The following is a 14,634-nucleotide window of genomic DNA, read 5'->3' as shown; positions in this document are numbered from 1 at the left end:
TTCCATTAAATTGCAGCCGAGGCCTTCAAAAGTGGGTGTGAGGACGACGCAGTGGCTGGAGGAACTGTAAACATTTAGATAGCCAGTCCACCCACACCAGGCATATTTGGCCACACGGAGAGACTTATGTGTGTGTGTGTGTGTGTTATATTCTGGTCTTGAGGTTTGGACTCTGCTCTTGTTGACCATCATCGAGGCCGTGTATTTTTTTATCTGCAAGCCACACACATCATGAGTGATTCTTAGCAGACTCCTCACATGCTGTGGTCCGCCCGAACCTCGGCCGTGATTAAAGAGCATGAATTCAAAACCCCCCTGATGAAGGCACAAAGTTTGAAAAATGTCCACCCTCACCCTCATGGACGAGGCCGTAACAATATGTAACGTGTGGAAACAGTGACGCATCGGTCGTATCCAAGGTTGTAAAAAATAATGCAGATCTTTATTTTTCAAAATAAAATGACGCCACATGCTAAAGCGATTAAATAACAGAAACGACTGGTTCGATTTGACAAATGCTAAAATCTTGATCCTCTAATGTATCTCAGACTATTTTTCTGAACAGTGAAAGTAAAACGGCACAAATGTTTCTAACGTAAGCAGGCCGGGGTCCTGCAGGGAGTTCATTGCGGACAGGATGCATTGTGGGATTTGGACGAACCCCAGAGCTCACCGGGTGCAGGGGACACAAGGACGAAGGCGGAGGTTCAGCTGAGTGTCACAGATTCATGTGGTCAAATGTGCAGGAGAATAAAGAGCACAAAGAGACATTGAGGACACACTGTTGTCCAGGTGAGAGAAAGCTGTGGTGTGTTTGTCTCACTAGTGTGTGATGGATGTAAAAAGATGTGATGACATAATGACAGGGGAGATCATTTCAAAATAAGATTAGAGTCGATTACTTGCTACAGCTGGTGGAGTTTAATATGATGAAACCAGATATAAATTTAATCTCATTTCATTTCATAATAAAAAATTGAGTTAGATTATGTAAATATTGGCTGAATATTAGAAAAACCAACAGATGAGTGAGTTCAGTGCAGGTCTGAATGACTGAGGTCCAGACTGATCCTGGATCTGCTCAGTCTCATGATCAGATGTGGTGTTGCTCCAGTTTATTGTCATGTTGCAAACTGACATGTTTGTGTTAATATGATTATTAAAGAGCTGCAGCACTTTAAAGGGGACATATTATGGAAATATCACTTTTTGAAGGCTCTTAATATAGGGTGTTTGTCTTGCCTTCCAGCTCCCAAAATGTGAGAATTTACAAAAAAATCTGTAATTTTCAGGCTCCTGAGGTTGAAATTCATGTGGTTCCCTCAGTTGTCATACAATGACAAAGATCATTAGTTTTCAAATTTGCATACCGTAATATCACTCCTAATTGTGAGTACCTGTACTGGTAGAAGGGGCGGGGCGGGGCAAGCAGTGGCTCATTTACATTTAAAGGGACAGGCACTGAAACCAGCCGGTCTGAACAGGGCTGTTTTGAACAGATGAAAACAGCTGTGATGTTTGATCCTTGGGGTATTTTGACAAAAGAATGCCACAGACATCTCTCTAACTAAATTTGTGGAAAGGGGGGCATAATATGTCTTCTTTAAGGTTAATGTAAGTGTGTGAGGTTGTTGGTCTCCACATGTTGGCCCTGTGATGGACTGGACTCTGAACCAGACCTTGCCCTCTCCCTGTGCCCCCACAAACCTGCATGAGATAAGCGGCCCAGACAATGGTTAGATGAAGTTTCCTCACTTTCTGCAACATCTACATGTTCTCATCAACTGAACAAACCTAACATCCTGATGAAGACCATGTGATGAGGTCAAAGACTCGATGAGAGGATGTTGAGTTCAGATGTTTCCACGGTATAAGCTAAGTATTGAACTGAAAATATGAACTGATTTAATTTCTTTATACATTTCATTTCCTTCTTTTTTCCTGAAATAACAACATAATTAATTAGAGATGTGCCTGAAACCTCTGTCACACAGTAGGTGGTATCGCCTGGTATCCATGGAGATGCCCAGAGTCTCAAATCTGGTCATCTATGTAGTGAACAAGACATCAAGCTCATTAAAGCTGTGATGAAGCCTCCCTAACCTCTGCTTAGATGATGACAAGCACTATTTATAAAGTCTATAGATATAAAACTGTTGCTAAAGTGAATGATGTTTCCTTTAATGAACAGACTTGGACGTCGTCTTCTTATGTAAAGTTAATTACAACGTTATCTCAAGTCCAGATCTCATGATCAAATGTATGAATCTACTGTTTGTCCACTCAGGGCTTCCGTACTTCTGCACAGATGAAACATCCAGAGTCATTGTTAATCCCGCCTGGTTCAGTCTTCTGCAGGGTGGACTCGTGCAAACAGTGACTGTGTGTTTGTGTGTGTTAGTCACTGACCCCCTCCGCACCCCCACTCTGACCCCCCCCCCTGCTGTGTTCACTTTAACCACCGTCAGTGTAAACAATATCAACATCTGCTTTGTCAAAGCAGCAGAAAGCTGACGGGACCAGCTGGGACACTCTGCTCCTTCTTTTTCTCTTTCCTCCAGAAGGAGTGACAGCTCCGGCTGCTGCCAAACACACAGTGAGTGAGTTAACCGGCACTTAAGTCAGCAGCATCTCCCCGAATTAGAAAACAAAACAAAAACCCCCCGAAATCGCTGAGGCAGCAGAATGTCACCGGGGGGATCAGAACCAGATGTGCTGCCTCTCTCACTCTCTCTCTCTCTCTCTCTCTCTCTCTCGGTGGAGGCTCTGCCTGCCTGACAGTCAGCACAGTGACACCCGAGCCAGCAGGGCCCCGTCGCTGATGACGATGCTCTCTGTTTAGCATCCATCACACACTTCTATAAATGTTCTCAAGCTGGTGGCAACCAGAGCCGCGGTTAATCCAAGGCCCTCGACGCTGGAGCGAAACCACAGAGTTTTACAGCGATAGAGGAAGAAGGCACTTTTCCAAAGATGGGACAGTCATCGTCTTCCTCTCACACACACATATAAAAACACATACAAACACCCTCTCTCTCTCACACACACACACACATACATACACACATCTTTCCCTTTCATTTCCCAACAGCTCCGGCTGCTCATTGAAGCTTTCATGTGTGTTGAAAGGCACCGGCTGGCTGCAGTACACACAGCATTAAAGAACACTTATCGGAGACGAGCCTCGCAGCTTTGATGCAGATGTGGGACGGAGGAGAGCCCCCGAGGACCGGACGATAATGAAGTGGAGCGTTGATGTTGTTTCAAGCATTTGCAGAGGATGAGTCGGGCCATTTGTCCGTCAAGCCGCTCGCACGTTTAAAGACTCTGCTAATGAAGAGGAGGGGGAGGTAACTGTAAAAACCCTCGCATCTGTAAGGAGTGACAAAGGCTGTGTGATGGTCACATCTGGCTCTTAATGAAGGGCGTGTTCATGTTTTTATGTCTGGTGGTAAAGTTCATCTAGTGTCTTTGACCTCGGTGATTAAAGCTTTGTTGAAAAGCTGAAGCTAATGATGACAGCGTTAAAGTGTGACATCACCAACTTTACACATCAATTTCTGTCAGATTCAGGTGTAACACGACACCAACATGTGGACATGCAGATGGAAACAGGCAGGGTGAAAACAAAAGATTTACGTTAAACTCACGGATTTAACCACAGGAACACGCAGAGGGACAAACAGGAACATGACAACGCAGCGCGCAGGACAACCGATGAACTGAGGTTAAACACACAGGTGCTGCAATCAGACACAGGTGAGACACAGCAGGTAATGACAAGAGGAAGACAAGACTGGAACTTCAAAATAAAACAGGAAGATCAGAGACAAACCACGGCAGATTTAAGTTAATTGAAGGTTTCTTAACTCTGAGGAATAAAATCCGGTGTTATTTTATGATGCATTCACAGAAGTAGGATTTTAAAACTTCCTATGTGGATGAGTCATGAGAAACACCACCAACTCAGAAACTGCATGAGCTCATGATCCAAGATGGCTGCTCTGTGAATCATCAGTGAATAAAACCTGAACATCTAATGTGTCATATACTGACATCATTGTGCAACTTTTAACTGTTGACATTTTTCAAGTGCAAACAACTGTATCACCCACTTGTTACCAGAAACGTGGTCATTTTAAGCTCAGAATTATAACATCTGAGGTAAATTAAACGCAGCATGGATAAAAACCTGATCAATAAACTAGGTGAATGGAGGTTGGAGGACCCAACCCGAAACACTTACAGCTAACACTACTGTAGCATTACAGAAAACAAGTGAACAATTGACTGTCATTTGAATATTTTGAATATGAATTCATTTATTTTTGTGCCATGTGTGTTATATTCCATGTATATTTTGTAATAAGTGAATCTCAGGAGCTGCTGCTAATAGAGATCTGATTAAAGAAGAAAAAAAATAAGTAACATGGTAAAATCAATCCACACATTCTTGTTGATTGTAGGATGCAGCTTCCACATCTGGACCAATTCAAGCACACACACATAGAAAAGTCAATATGGGAGGATAACAGCTGGAACTTGCCCAGATGTGGGAGTGTGTGGGGCCAACTCAGGCCGAGGACCCAGTGCTCATGTTGAGCCAAAAGTTGAATGTTGTTATCTGAGAGTAGGGAGTGGATGTCAGAACCAATCTTTATCAAATCTGCTTCTTATAAAACCATTTAACTTCTAATACTAATACGACTAATGGATGAAGTTGAAGATGTATCAGGTGAAATCAAACTGCAGGGAGGTAAACTGTGATGTTTGGTTTTAGCTCGAGCTGAACACAACAATGACAGAGACTGAGCCACGTCAACCAAAGCTCTGCACTTCTTTGTGTATTTATTATGTGTGTAAGTCACCAACATGGGTGGGAAGATGTGCCAGATGTGCTCTGAATCATGGGAAATTTAAACATCTCCAGTCCTGTGACAACACGGCAACAGCTACACTCAATCTGCTCTAATAAAACCCATGTAATGCAGTCAAAAGCTCCAGAACAAGTGGACAAGTGGACCTACAGTTGAGACTTGTTTTGTCAGCTGCTTCCAGAAGATTTAAGAAAAACGAACCGTTAAGCTCAATCAATAAATAATTTAAGTCATTTATCAAGCAAAAGAAAGAAAAAAGCCAAACATTTCACTGGCTCCAGCTTCTGTAATGTAGGAGATTTGCTGCTTTTTATCCGTTTTATGTGAGTTTACTTTGGTTTTTTTTTGTGCCGTTAAAACAGTTTGAGGGAGTTTATCTCAAATATTAAAGATTAACAACAACAGAGATGATTGATAATGAATGAATGAATGAACGGCCTGAGCTGTGGTCCTTAAAGTGGATGCATGTGGTTCTTGAGGAGGTTTCTTTGGGGTCCCCAGAATAAGAAGGAAAAGAAAGAGTGTGTGTGTGGGGGGGTCATTTATTATTTATGAGAAACATAACGACAGGATGTGGCCAAGTGGGGTTTCAGACATGATCTGGAATAAAACATCTAAGAGCACAAATCTTATCGGGAAAAAACAAGAAAAGAAAAGAAAAGGGGGGGATCTGTGGTCTAATTTGTGTCAGTTTCAGGGTCCTTGATGTTGTGAAGACGTTTGAGAGAACGACGGGTTCTGGAGGAGTCAGCTCCTCCACTGGTTTTTCATTGATGAACATCTCTGCTGCGGTTAGCGAGCTGCCATGAAGATTTTCTGGAGCTCTTCTGTCTTGATTTTGATGGAAACAGTGGGAAATGAGAGGAGAGGAGGAGGATGACGAGGAGGATGGATGAGGGATGTTGTGATTATATACGACTCAGGATTTACTACCGCTTTTTTTTCTTTGTCACATATCTGACGGCTGGAATCATTTTTGAACTTCTCTTTTGTCTCGTCCACATTCGGATCCAACATCTATCAATACCAGCCAACGAGAGGAGGAGGAGTGAAGCGAAGTGAAATGAAATGTGTCTTCTGTTCCAGCGACAAATGTGCTTTTAATCACGAGCTGTGTGATTACGGCGAGGCTCGGGATAATCAATCTCTATAAACACGCTTTTCAAGGGGGAGGAGGAGGAGGATTTTTCTTTTTCGGGAGAAGAACTTTTCTGTTGCAAGGAAGTCGAACTCAGCTCGCTGCCACATCCTTTCATAAATACTGAGGAAACTCTTGAGTCAACATGGAAATCATCTTAATGGGAATTATGTTTTGATGACATTTGTGGATTCGGTTGGTGGAGGAAAAAAAAAAGAAGCTCATGACTCTTGTTGTGTGTCTGTGGTGGTGGGAGCTCCTTGGGAAATCGGCCGGCGCCTCTTTTGCACCTTCGTTCAAGATTAATATGTGCAGATCTGCAGAACACATTATGGCTGAAACCAGTTTGTTCCAAATTTGAGCTGATTTTTGCAACTCACACACACACATACGATCACTCTTCTGCAGAACGAGTGTGTGTGTTCCTATTGTGTCTTTTCTAACTCAACCCAGAGACAACAGCCATCTCGACTCAACTGGGAGTTTTACATATGTTGTTTTTGTTTCCCTATAATGTAGCATGCAATGTTCACACTTTGGATAAATATCGCAATTAATCCAAACACATCATAAGCTCCTCTGTCCGTTCTGTGAAGTCCAGCAGCAGCAGCAGCAGCAGCATCTGGATATCGTCCAAAAACAGCAGCACCCCCCTCCTCCACCACCACCTCCAAAACCATCTACCACACACCATACGCCCCCCTGCTGCCCCTAAGAAAATCAGGAAGACAGATTCATGTCAGTCCTCATGAGTGTTTTACATCCTATAGTGCTGTGGAACAATGTGCCCTTTGTGTATACAAGCTTGTCCTGCTCACCTATAGGGAGGAGGAGGAGGAGGAGGAGGAGGAGGAGGAGGAGGAGGAGGAGGAGGAGGAGGAGGAGGAGGAGGAGGAGGAGGAAGCTGCTCCTGAAGTCGCCTGAAATCCTGTCATGGGACACCAGAAGAGACGCTGTGAGGTTTATTTGAATTCACCTCCTATTTACTTGGTCCACCACCACCCACCTACACACACACACACACACACACACACACACACACACACACACACACACACACACACACACACACACACACACACACACTCATTACCATTGTGAATGTTGTTTCTACCCCAGCATCACTGCTCTCTCTCTCTCATACCCAGATTCGAGCTGTCACTCTTCGCCCGGTTCACGGCTCCCTGCGTTTTCTCTCGTGGCCTCTCTCCCCACGATGACGGAGGAGATAAGCATGTTACACACCGAGTCACTGAGCTATGACAAAAAAAAAAAAAAAAAAAAAGGTTCTGCTCAATAAACCAGATGTAAATAATTGCTAAAAGCAATATAAGCCTCAGCATCGAGGACTCTGCTTGATGTTTGGCTTGGCTCTGAAAGAGGTGGCTCGGTTTCGTTTCAGGTCCTAAAATGCCCTTTCGAAATGTTTTGTTTTGACTCGGTTTGGTTCAAAGGCGGCGCAGAGTGAGTCCTGAATATAGAACAACACCTTACCACGCAAATGATGAGGGGAGAGGAGGTCATCTGGCTATTTTTAAAAGAAACACCCAACGCTTACATGCAGAGATTTGGGTGAGATGCTTTACTTCTGCAGGACAGAAACAAGACTGGATCAAAACCCACTTTAAGTCTGCGCTGCGCTGATGGGTTCATCAAACACATTTAAAGACATTGTCAACTTCAGAAAGTGAGAGTAACCAGCAGGTGTTTAATTCTAACTCCCTCTGTTTGATAAGTAGAGTTGGTCCCAGACAGTGGCATTTTAGTTTTCAGTCACTTCTATTTGGCACTTCCTGTAGTCGTTTCAAAGTAAAAGCCCTCTAAAAAGCATCTCAGTGGGCAGGAACAATTTTTTTTTTTTGGAAGTTGCAGGTGGGATTCGAACCCAAGGCCACTGCAGTTTTAGGACAAAGCCTACATGGTGCATGTTCCACCAGGTCCCCACCAAGCATTTATTACTTAATGATCTAGTGTTGATCTGCTAGCTTATTTAGCTTAGCAGTTTGCTTTGACTTCTCTGCTCTCTGTCTTAGTTTGAGGTTTTCCTCTGCTTTTTTATTTAGTTAAAATGATTCACTATACTGTAAAGGTAGGGGAGAGTGGGGCAATGTGATACACTGGGTAATGTGAGACACCCCCTGTTGCAGCTTTACTGGTGTGCAAACCAAGCGCACCTTTACTACGTCCAGCAGTTGTCAATGGGCTGATTGCCTGCTGGGGGCGTGGCTTAGTTTACAAATGTTTGTCATTCATGTTTGTCTTTGTGTGTGAAAAGCAAGTAAAAAACCCAAAAGCAATGGAATCTGTCTGTCGTTCTTCATTGAGAAGTTGAATTTGTTATGCAACACCCCCTGTATTTAGAAAACGGAACACATTAATGTCTCACTTTACCCCACTCTCCCCTACTTTTTTAAGGCTCAGTGTACTGGAAGTGCTCCTCTGCTTCCCTGCATTTTGCAAGCAGTTGGGAAACCTGAGGGGCCGAGTAGACCAGAGCGTTGAGCTGCTAGCTTCTCTAGACTTCTCGACTTACAGTATTTGCTCTCTGTCTTATTTTTTTTTAGTTTTTCCTCTACCTTATTTAGTAATCCCTATCTCAGTGTACTGGAAGTGCTTCTCTGCTTCCCTGCATTTCACAAGCAGGGCCGGGAAACATGAGTGATTCAACAGACTCGCCCTGAGACTAGTTTTGTTTGGAAAAAAGTCTCTAAATCTAGTGACAATGCACTAAGTTGGCAACAGTGCAGCTCTGAACACCAACTAATAAAAGCTGCTCGTACCAAGAAGCGAAGAAGAAGTCAAACATGAGTGATTAAACATTCCGGTTACCAGTGTTTGAAACATGATCACTCAGTCATTCAGATTTCAGATCGTAGACCTGGCCCTGCTAAAAAAAAAAAAAAAAGTTCCTAAGCAGCTTTTAAATAAATACTTTTTTTATTCTGTTATTGGCTTTTTACAGGTACAAAGCATACAGCATGTTATAGTTTTATCAAAAGTGGAAAATACTGATGTTACATATGTAACAAATGTAAAAAATAAGTCTTCAATCTTACTTTCCCCGAAAGTAAGAAACATACATTTCAGCATATGAAAATATCCATAAAAACACAGCTTAAGTAATTTAAGTTAATAAACAGTACAAAAATGTAGAAACCATACATGTCAAAATAATGGACAAGGACACCAACGACAAATGACTCCATGATTTCTCATGAATTAAAAAAATTTACACAAGTTCATAGTGTTTTTAGTTGGGGTCATGTTTTTATAGGATCATCATCATCATCATACATCATCAACATTTATCATCATCATTGTTGCCTGAAAAACACTTGGCTGGTCAGAAAATGCAAATCTGTGACAGACAACACTACCCCTCCCCCCCTCCCTCTCCCAAAAAAACCCTCCTACTGAACTTAGGCCAGAAAAACAGGAGGAGGAAAAGTTCTTCCTCCCCCCCACACCTTGTACTGAAATCCTCAAATGTCTGTAAGGCAGGAGACTCGATTAATCCTCACTCTTGGAGCATTTAGCCAGTCTTCTGTGAGAAAACACACCGGGCGGGCCCAGAGACAGAGTGAAAAAGGGGGGTGGGGGTGGGGGTGGGGGTGGTGGATTACAGCGTTTGGTGGGGCCTGCGATACGAGCGTGCAAGCTCTACGGTGTACTTAACTTTCACACCGACGGCTGCATCCTGTCGCTACAGGTGCAGTCGGATCAAACACACATGCTTCCTTTCAAGCAAATAAAAAAAATTGAAAAGAGACGAAGACTGGGAGTTTTTCATTTGCTTTTTTACGACCCGTTGGAATTCACTTCCTATGAGCGTTAATATTATCGAGCGACTTATCTCTCAGCTGTGAATGTGACAGAAGTTTCTGGAAAAGGAGAGAGGCAATATCGGTAATATAAAACAGAAATGTTTGATCAAGATAATGCGAATGGAGCTTTGCAGTCACTAAATTGAATTCAGACGTGGATTTCTCTTTTTTTTCTGTCCTTTTTTTTTGTTTTTGAAACCATTCGGTGTGAATGGATTCGTTGTGATGAGGCCTCGGAGAAAGATGAATGCACAATTGTATAGTTTGAGTTTGGACCTAGAAAAAAAAAAGACTGGTCAACTGTTCCAAGGTGATGAAGTCTGTCATGTTGCAGGTGCCATTTTTCTGCCTTACTGCATTAAAAGTCGTCTTATTATTTTTGAATAATGTAAAAAAAACAAACAAACATGGAGTCCAATGCTTTCTCCAAATATACAGTCTTTCTTTTTTTTTTAAATGGAGAACATCACCATATTCTACAACATCATAATAAATAGTCTCATACATATTGCTCAGCTTCTCCTTCGTTAAGAATGGTCACCGAACCATCTCCACTGTTCATTTCAATGTCTTTTGCCGCCGCGTTCTCGGGAAGCAAGGCTAAGTCCTTGAACACGTCTACATAATGTCCGAAGCCGGGGCCCCAGTTCAACAGATTGTCCCAGTTGAAGCCCCCGGCTTGTTGGCCCAGCTTGTGGGGCAGGGTGTAGTGCTGGTCGGTGGGGGGCATCTGGGCGACGCCAGGCCCTCCCTCTGCTCTCCGACTGGAGTAGCGCCGCTGCTTGAGCCGCCCGCCGTACTCCTCGTCGTCAGCGTCTGACTCGTTGACTTGCGAGAGCTTGGGGACGCGGGAGCTGTAAGAGACCGGTTTGTCCCGGTCGTACTCCATCTCCGAGCAGGTGAAGGAGTCGTGAGAGTCACTTTCCGAGGAGGACTCCGGGGCCGGGATGCCGTCGGCCGGGTTGCGGACCCTCGACAACGGCCTGCGGCAGTCCTCCTCCGAGCTGGAGCGCCCGTGGTCGGCGCTGCAGATGCTGGGGTTGCGAGGGCGAGGAGTGTTCAGCCGCTCCACCTCCTCGATGGACAGCCCCACCGGAGGCCCCGTCTCCAGGGGGATCTGCTCGATCGGCTGCTTCAGCCGGCTGCTGGGCCGGGAGGCGTGGCCGTGGCTCGCCATGGTCTGCGGACTCTTGCTGCGCCGTCCCAGCCGGGTGGCGTAGTTGAACATGGGCGGCGGCTGGCACATGTCGTTGTGCAGGTCCAGCGGGCTGCCGTCCCTCCGGGCCAGGTTGAGCTCCCTGGTGGGGGTGTTCCTGTAGAAGGAGGAGGGCTTGGTGAACGGGGCGGGGGAGTGTCTGGACAGCGGGTTGGGGGTGGGGCAGGCGGAGTGGGAGTGGCTCAGCGGCGTGGACCTCAGCGCCTGCGTGTACTGAGGCTGGTAGGTGTAGCTGGTCGCTCCCAGCGGCAGCGGCGACTGTCTGGCGAAGCCCAGCGGGCTGTGTCTCTGGATGGAGAACTTGGGCGTGTGGCTGCGGAACTGTTTGTAGTGCTGGATGATGTCGGCGTCCGACGGGGCGATGCTGCTGGCGTTGTCGATGTCGTAGTGTTCGATGTCGGCCTCGGGGCCGGTGCAGGGGGCGCAGGGAGCGCTGGGGACGGTCTCGTTGTTGTGGGGGATGTCGGTCTCGTCGTAGATCAGGTAGGGGTTCTCCCTCTCGATGATGTCCGGCTTGGGGTTTCCCTCCGGCTGCTTCCGTACCGTCATGTCGTCTCCGTACGGCGGGATGTTGTCCGGGTCGTCGAACGCTACGTTCTCGCTGCCCTTCTTCTTTTTCTTCTTCTTCTCCTTGGGTTTCTTCTCCTTGGGTTCCTTTGGCACTTTGGTCTTGTTGCGGTCCTTGCAGTGGTTGCACAGGATCAGGCTGAGGACCACCAAGGCCAGGACGGTGGCACAGCTGCCGACGATGGCGGGCACGGCCCAGATGGGGAGGACCATGGTCTCGGCCGTGGGACTGGGGCTGCAGACGAAGCCGCCGTTGTTGGCCGTTCTGCAAACGGTACCCTGAGGACACTGGACTCCCAGACAGGCCACCAAGGTCTCGCACGTCTTTCCCGTGTACGACTCGGAGCAGACGCAGGTGAAGCCCGAGTGGGGGTCCGGCACACAGCTGCCCTGGTTCTGACAGGGGTTGGAGGTGCAGTCGCCGGGCGGGACGCACTGGTACGTGTACCACTGGTTGACGCACATGAGGCCGTCCCAGCACGGACTGCTCTCGCACAGGTTGGGACCTCTGCAGCCGATCTTGACGGACGAGCTGGTCTTGGTCAAGGTGACGAGGTTGTGGTCTCCGGAGAACGGCAGGTTCTCCCCGTTGTACTTCACGTAGGCCAGACAGCCGTCGAAACCTGCAGATGAATGAGAGAGAGAGAGAGAGAAACAACTGGATCAGATGAAGGAGAAACAGCCAACAGCAGCTAACGAGGACATAACAGGGGCCTGGAGGGAGATCGTTTCCGATGGACGGGTTTCCAAAGATGTCTGCCGACTCTGGATCGACTGCTTGTAAATAACAGAAACTGGGAGCTGTAATCAGAGCTCAAGGAATTTTGTTTAGATGGATAATTGGTTCAAGCTTAAGACCAAAAAAACAAAACAAAAAACGAGAAATTTCCTGGTGGAAAGCACCTCCTTAAAATATCCATATTTTAAAAAACGGGCCAAATCAATCATCAGCCAATTTGAGAGAAGAAATATGATTTTTTTTTTTTTTTCTAAAGCAGAGAATCCATCGTCGGAGCCATTATAGCTTCAAGACATACATCTGGGTTGGATGAATGTCTCTGTGCCTAATTCAATCTTTTGCATTGTGTATTGCCTAACAGCACGGCCTCGCTAATGTAAATAGATTTTTATTGAATTTATCCCAGTGCAGATTAAATCCATTTGTGTAGTTTCATTAGCTCTTGAAAAGTGAGCACACGGGAGAGCTCGACTGCTCCGACACACACACACACACACACTGAGGTATGAGCCGGTTTAACAGGCAGCCTGCCACAGATCTGCGTGCTCAGCATATGTTTGTTTTGAAATATGCCCCGGTCCTTGTGTAAAAGAGGTCGACAAATCATCCAAATTGCTCATTTTTACCATATTAGTCCATAGTATTGGGTTGGTTTTTCCCTCCCCTGAAATTCTTAAATTAACTGTGTTGCATTACCTCCCCGTGGAAACCCTCTCCTTCACCTTTTCCAAAATCTGCTCTCAACTCATGTTTCAGGACGTCTCATCGGTGATTTAAGCCCCAAACTCTGATGAGAGCCCATGGAAATAAGAACAAAAAACACTAAACGTTCCTTAAAAACTCAAGTCAAATTGAATTAATATTTGTTATTTTGCCCATATACGATGCTGTGATGCTATGAAGAAACGGTTATTCAACTACTGTAAATTTCATAGCAGGTAAATCTCTGTAGTGTCAAATAGAAACAGATTTCAGGCCGGTTCCATAGAGTCCTGTTGGACGGCCACCAAATATGGTCAGCAGTTTGAGCAGCGCACTATTAATTCATTTGGGGGAGAAAAGATGAAGTTTGTGCAGGATTTATGACGGCCCACGAGCTCATGAGTGCTGGGTCACACATGCTGCATGTGCGCACACACACACACACACACACACAAACACAATGGAGGAGGTTTCCATAACACGTGAAAACGCTGCTGCATCAGTGATAATTTACAGTGGGTAAAGAGTGGGTGAGTTTCTTGGTGTTTGAGAGCTTCAGCATGTGTGTATTTCACAACATGCACAGTCAGTCAACTATAGTGCAAATAAAACAAGAGTTTGACCTAAACCAAGTTTTTTTCTCCTTTAAATACGAAGATTTTTTATCAAAAAAGTACAAAAATCCATTAAAATGTTGTCTTGAAAATGCAAAAAAGAGCATTTGGATGATTATTAGACACTAAAACTGTATAAAACTCACAATAATGATAATAATATGACATTCTTCTGCTTCTTTGGACAATGCAAAAACCTCTCGTGTCAAATCTTTGTGTCTGTATCAAACCAGCCATCTTCCAATCAGAAGATAAATAAAAACTACTATAATAATAATAAACCCTCTTTAGACAGAAGCAGCGTCCAGTCTCACCTGCTGCTGTTTTCTGCTGAGCAGGTCCAGGTGGGATTCCTCCCAGGGAGAAGGTTAAAACGCCCAGACCTCCGAAGTCCTGCGTGGCGTGCTGGATCACCCGGTGGTGGCCGCCGTCCACCTGCATCACGGTGGCCGAGCCGTTCTTGACCAGCTGCAGCGTGTGCCACTGACCGTCCGACAGCACCGCTTCCCCCACGGTGCGCTCCACCTTCCCCCCGAGGCCTGCGTCCGAGATGTAGTGGACGTTGCCGTTCCTCAGCTGAGAGAAGAGGAGAAAGGAAGAGGAGGAGATATGATGAAGATGAAGAGTAGATGAGTCAGTTTTTTGGTGCTTTGATTTTCTTGGCTGCAGTAAAAACACGTTTTACTGGGTGGAAGACGAACAGGAGCGGCTTTGAATCAGAGCTGAAGTGCATGACAAATGATTTAATCCTATTTATTGGTCTTTTTTAATGAGATATATCACATTATGAAACCATTTAAATCACATGGTAAAAAGTTAAACTGGTGCGTTTTACTGCGGCAAAGTTTTTTTTTACAACGGTTTAAGATCACACACTGTGATGGACTTTGGTAAAACATCAGGAAATCTTGATAATAGTTGTCCAAACAAGAATGAACAACCATGCTAACGAATATA

General features: G+C 45.3%; 1 protein-coding gene across 1 annotated transcript in view; it reads right to left on the bottom strand.

The window, feature by feature from the left end:
- Window positions 1–10,338: 10,338 nt before the first annotated feature.
- fat4 (FAT atypical cadherin 4) overlaps window positions 10,339–14,634 on the bottom strand; it is a gene marked incomplete at both ends in the record, with an annotated part of 111,857 nt that continues 107,561 nt past the window's right edge. The window contains 2 exons of the mRNA XM_083980035.1: window positions 10,339–12,245; window positions 13,992–14,253. Of these exons, the coding sequence (XP_083836161.1) occupies window positions 10,339–12,245; window positions 13,992–14,253 (2,169 nt within the window). The remainder of the gene's footprint in view (window positions 12,246–13,991; window positions 14,254–14,634) is intronic.

This window comes from Trachurus trachurus (assembly GCF_905171665.1).
Source record: "Trachurus trachurus genome assembly, chromosome: 10".
NCBI classification, from domain to species: domain Eukaryota; kingdom Metazoa; phylum Chordata; class Actinopteri; order Carangiformes; family Carangidae; genus Trachurus; species Trachurus trachurus.
This window is presented reverse-complemented; position numbering and strand designations above follow the sequence as displayed.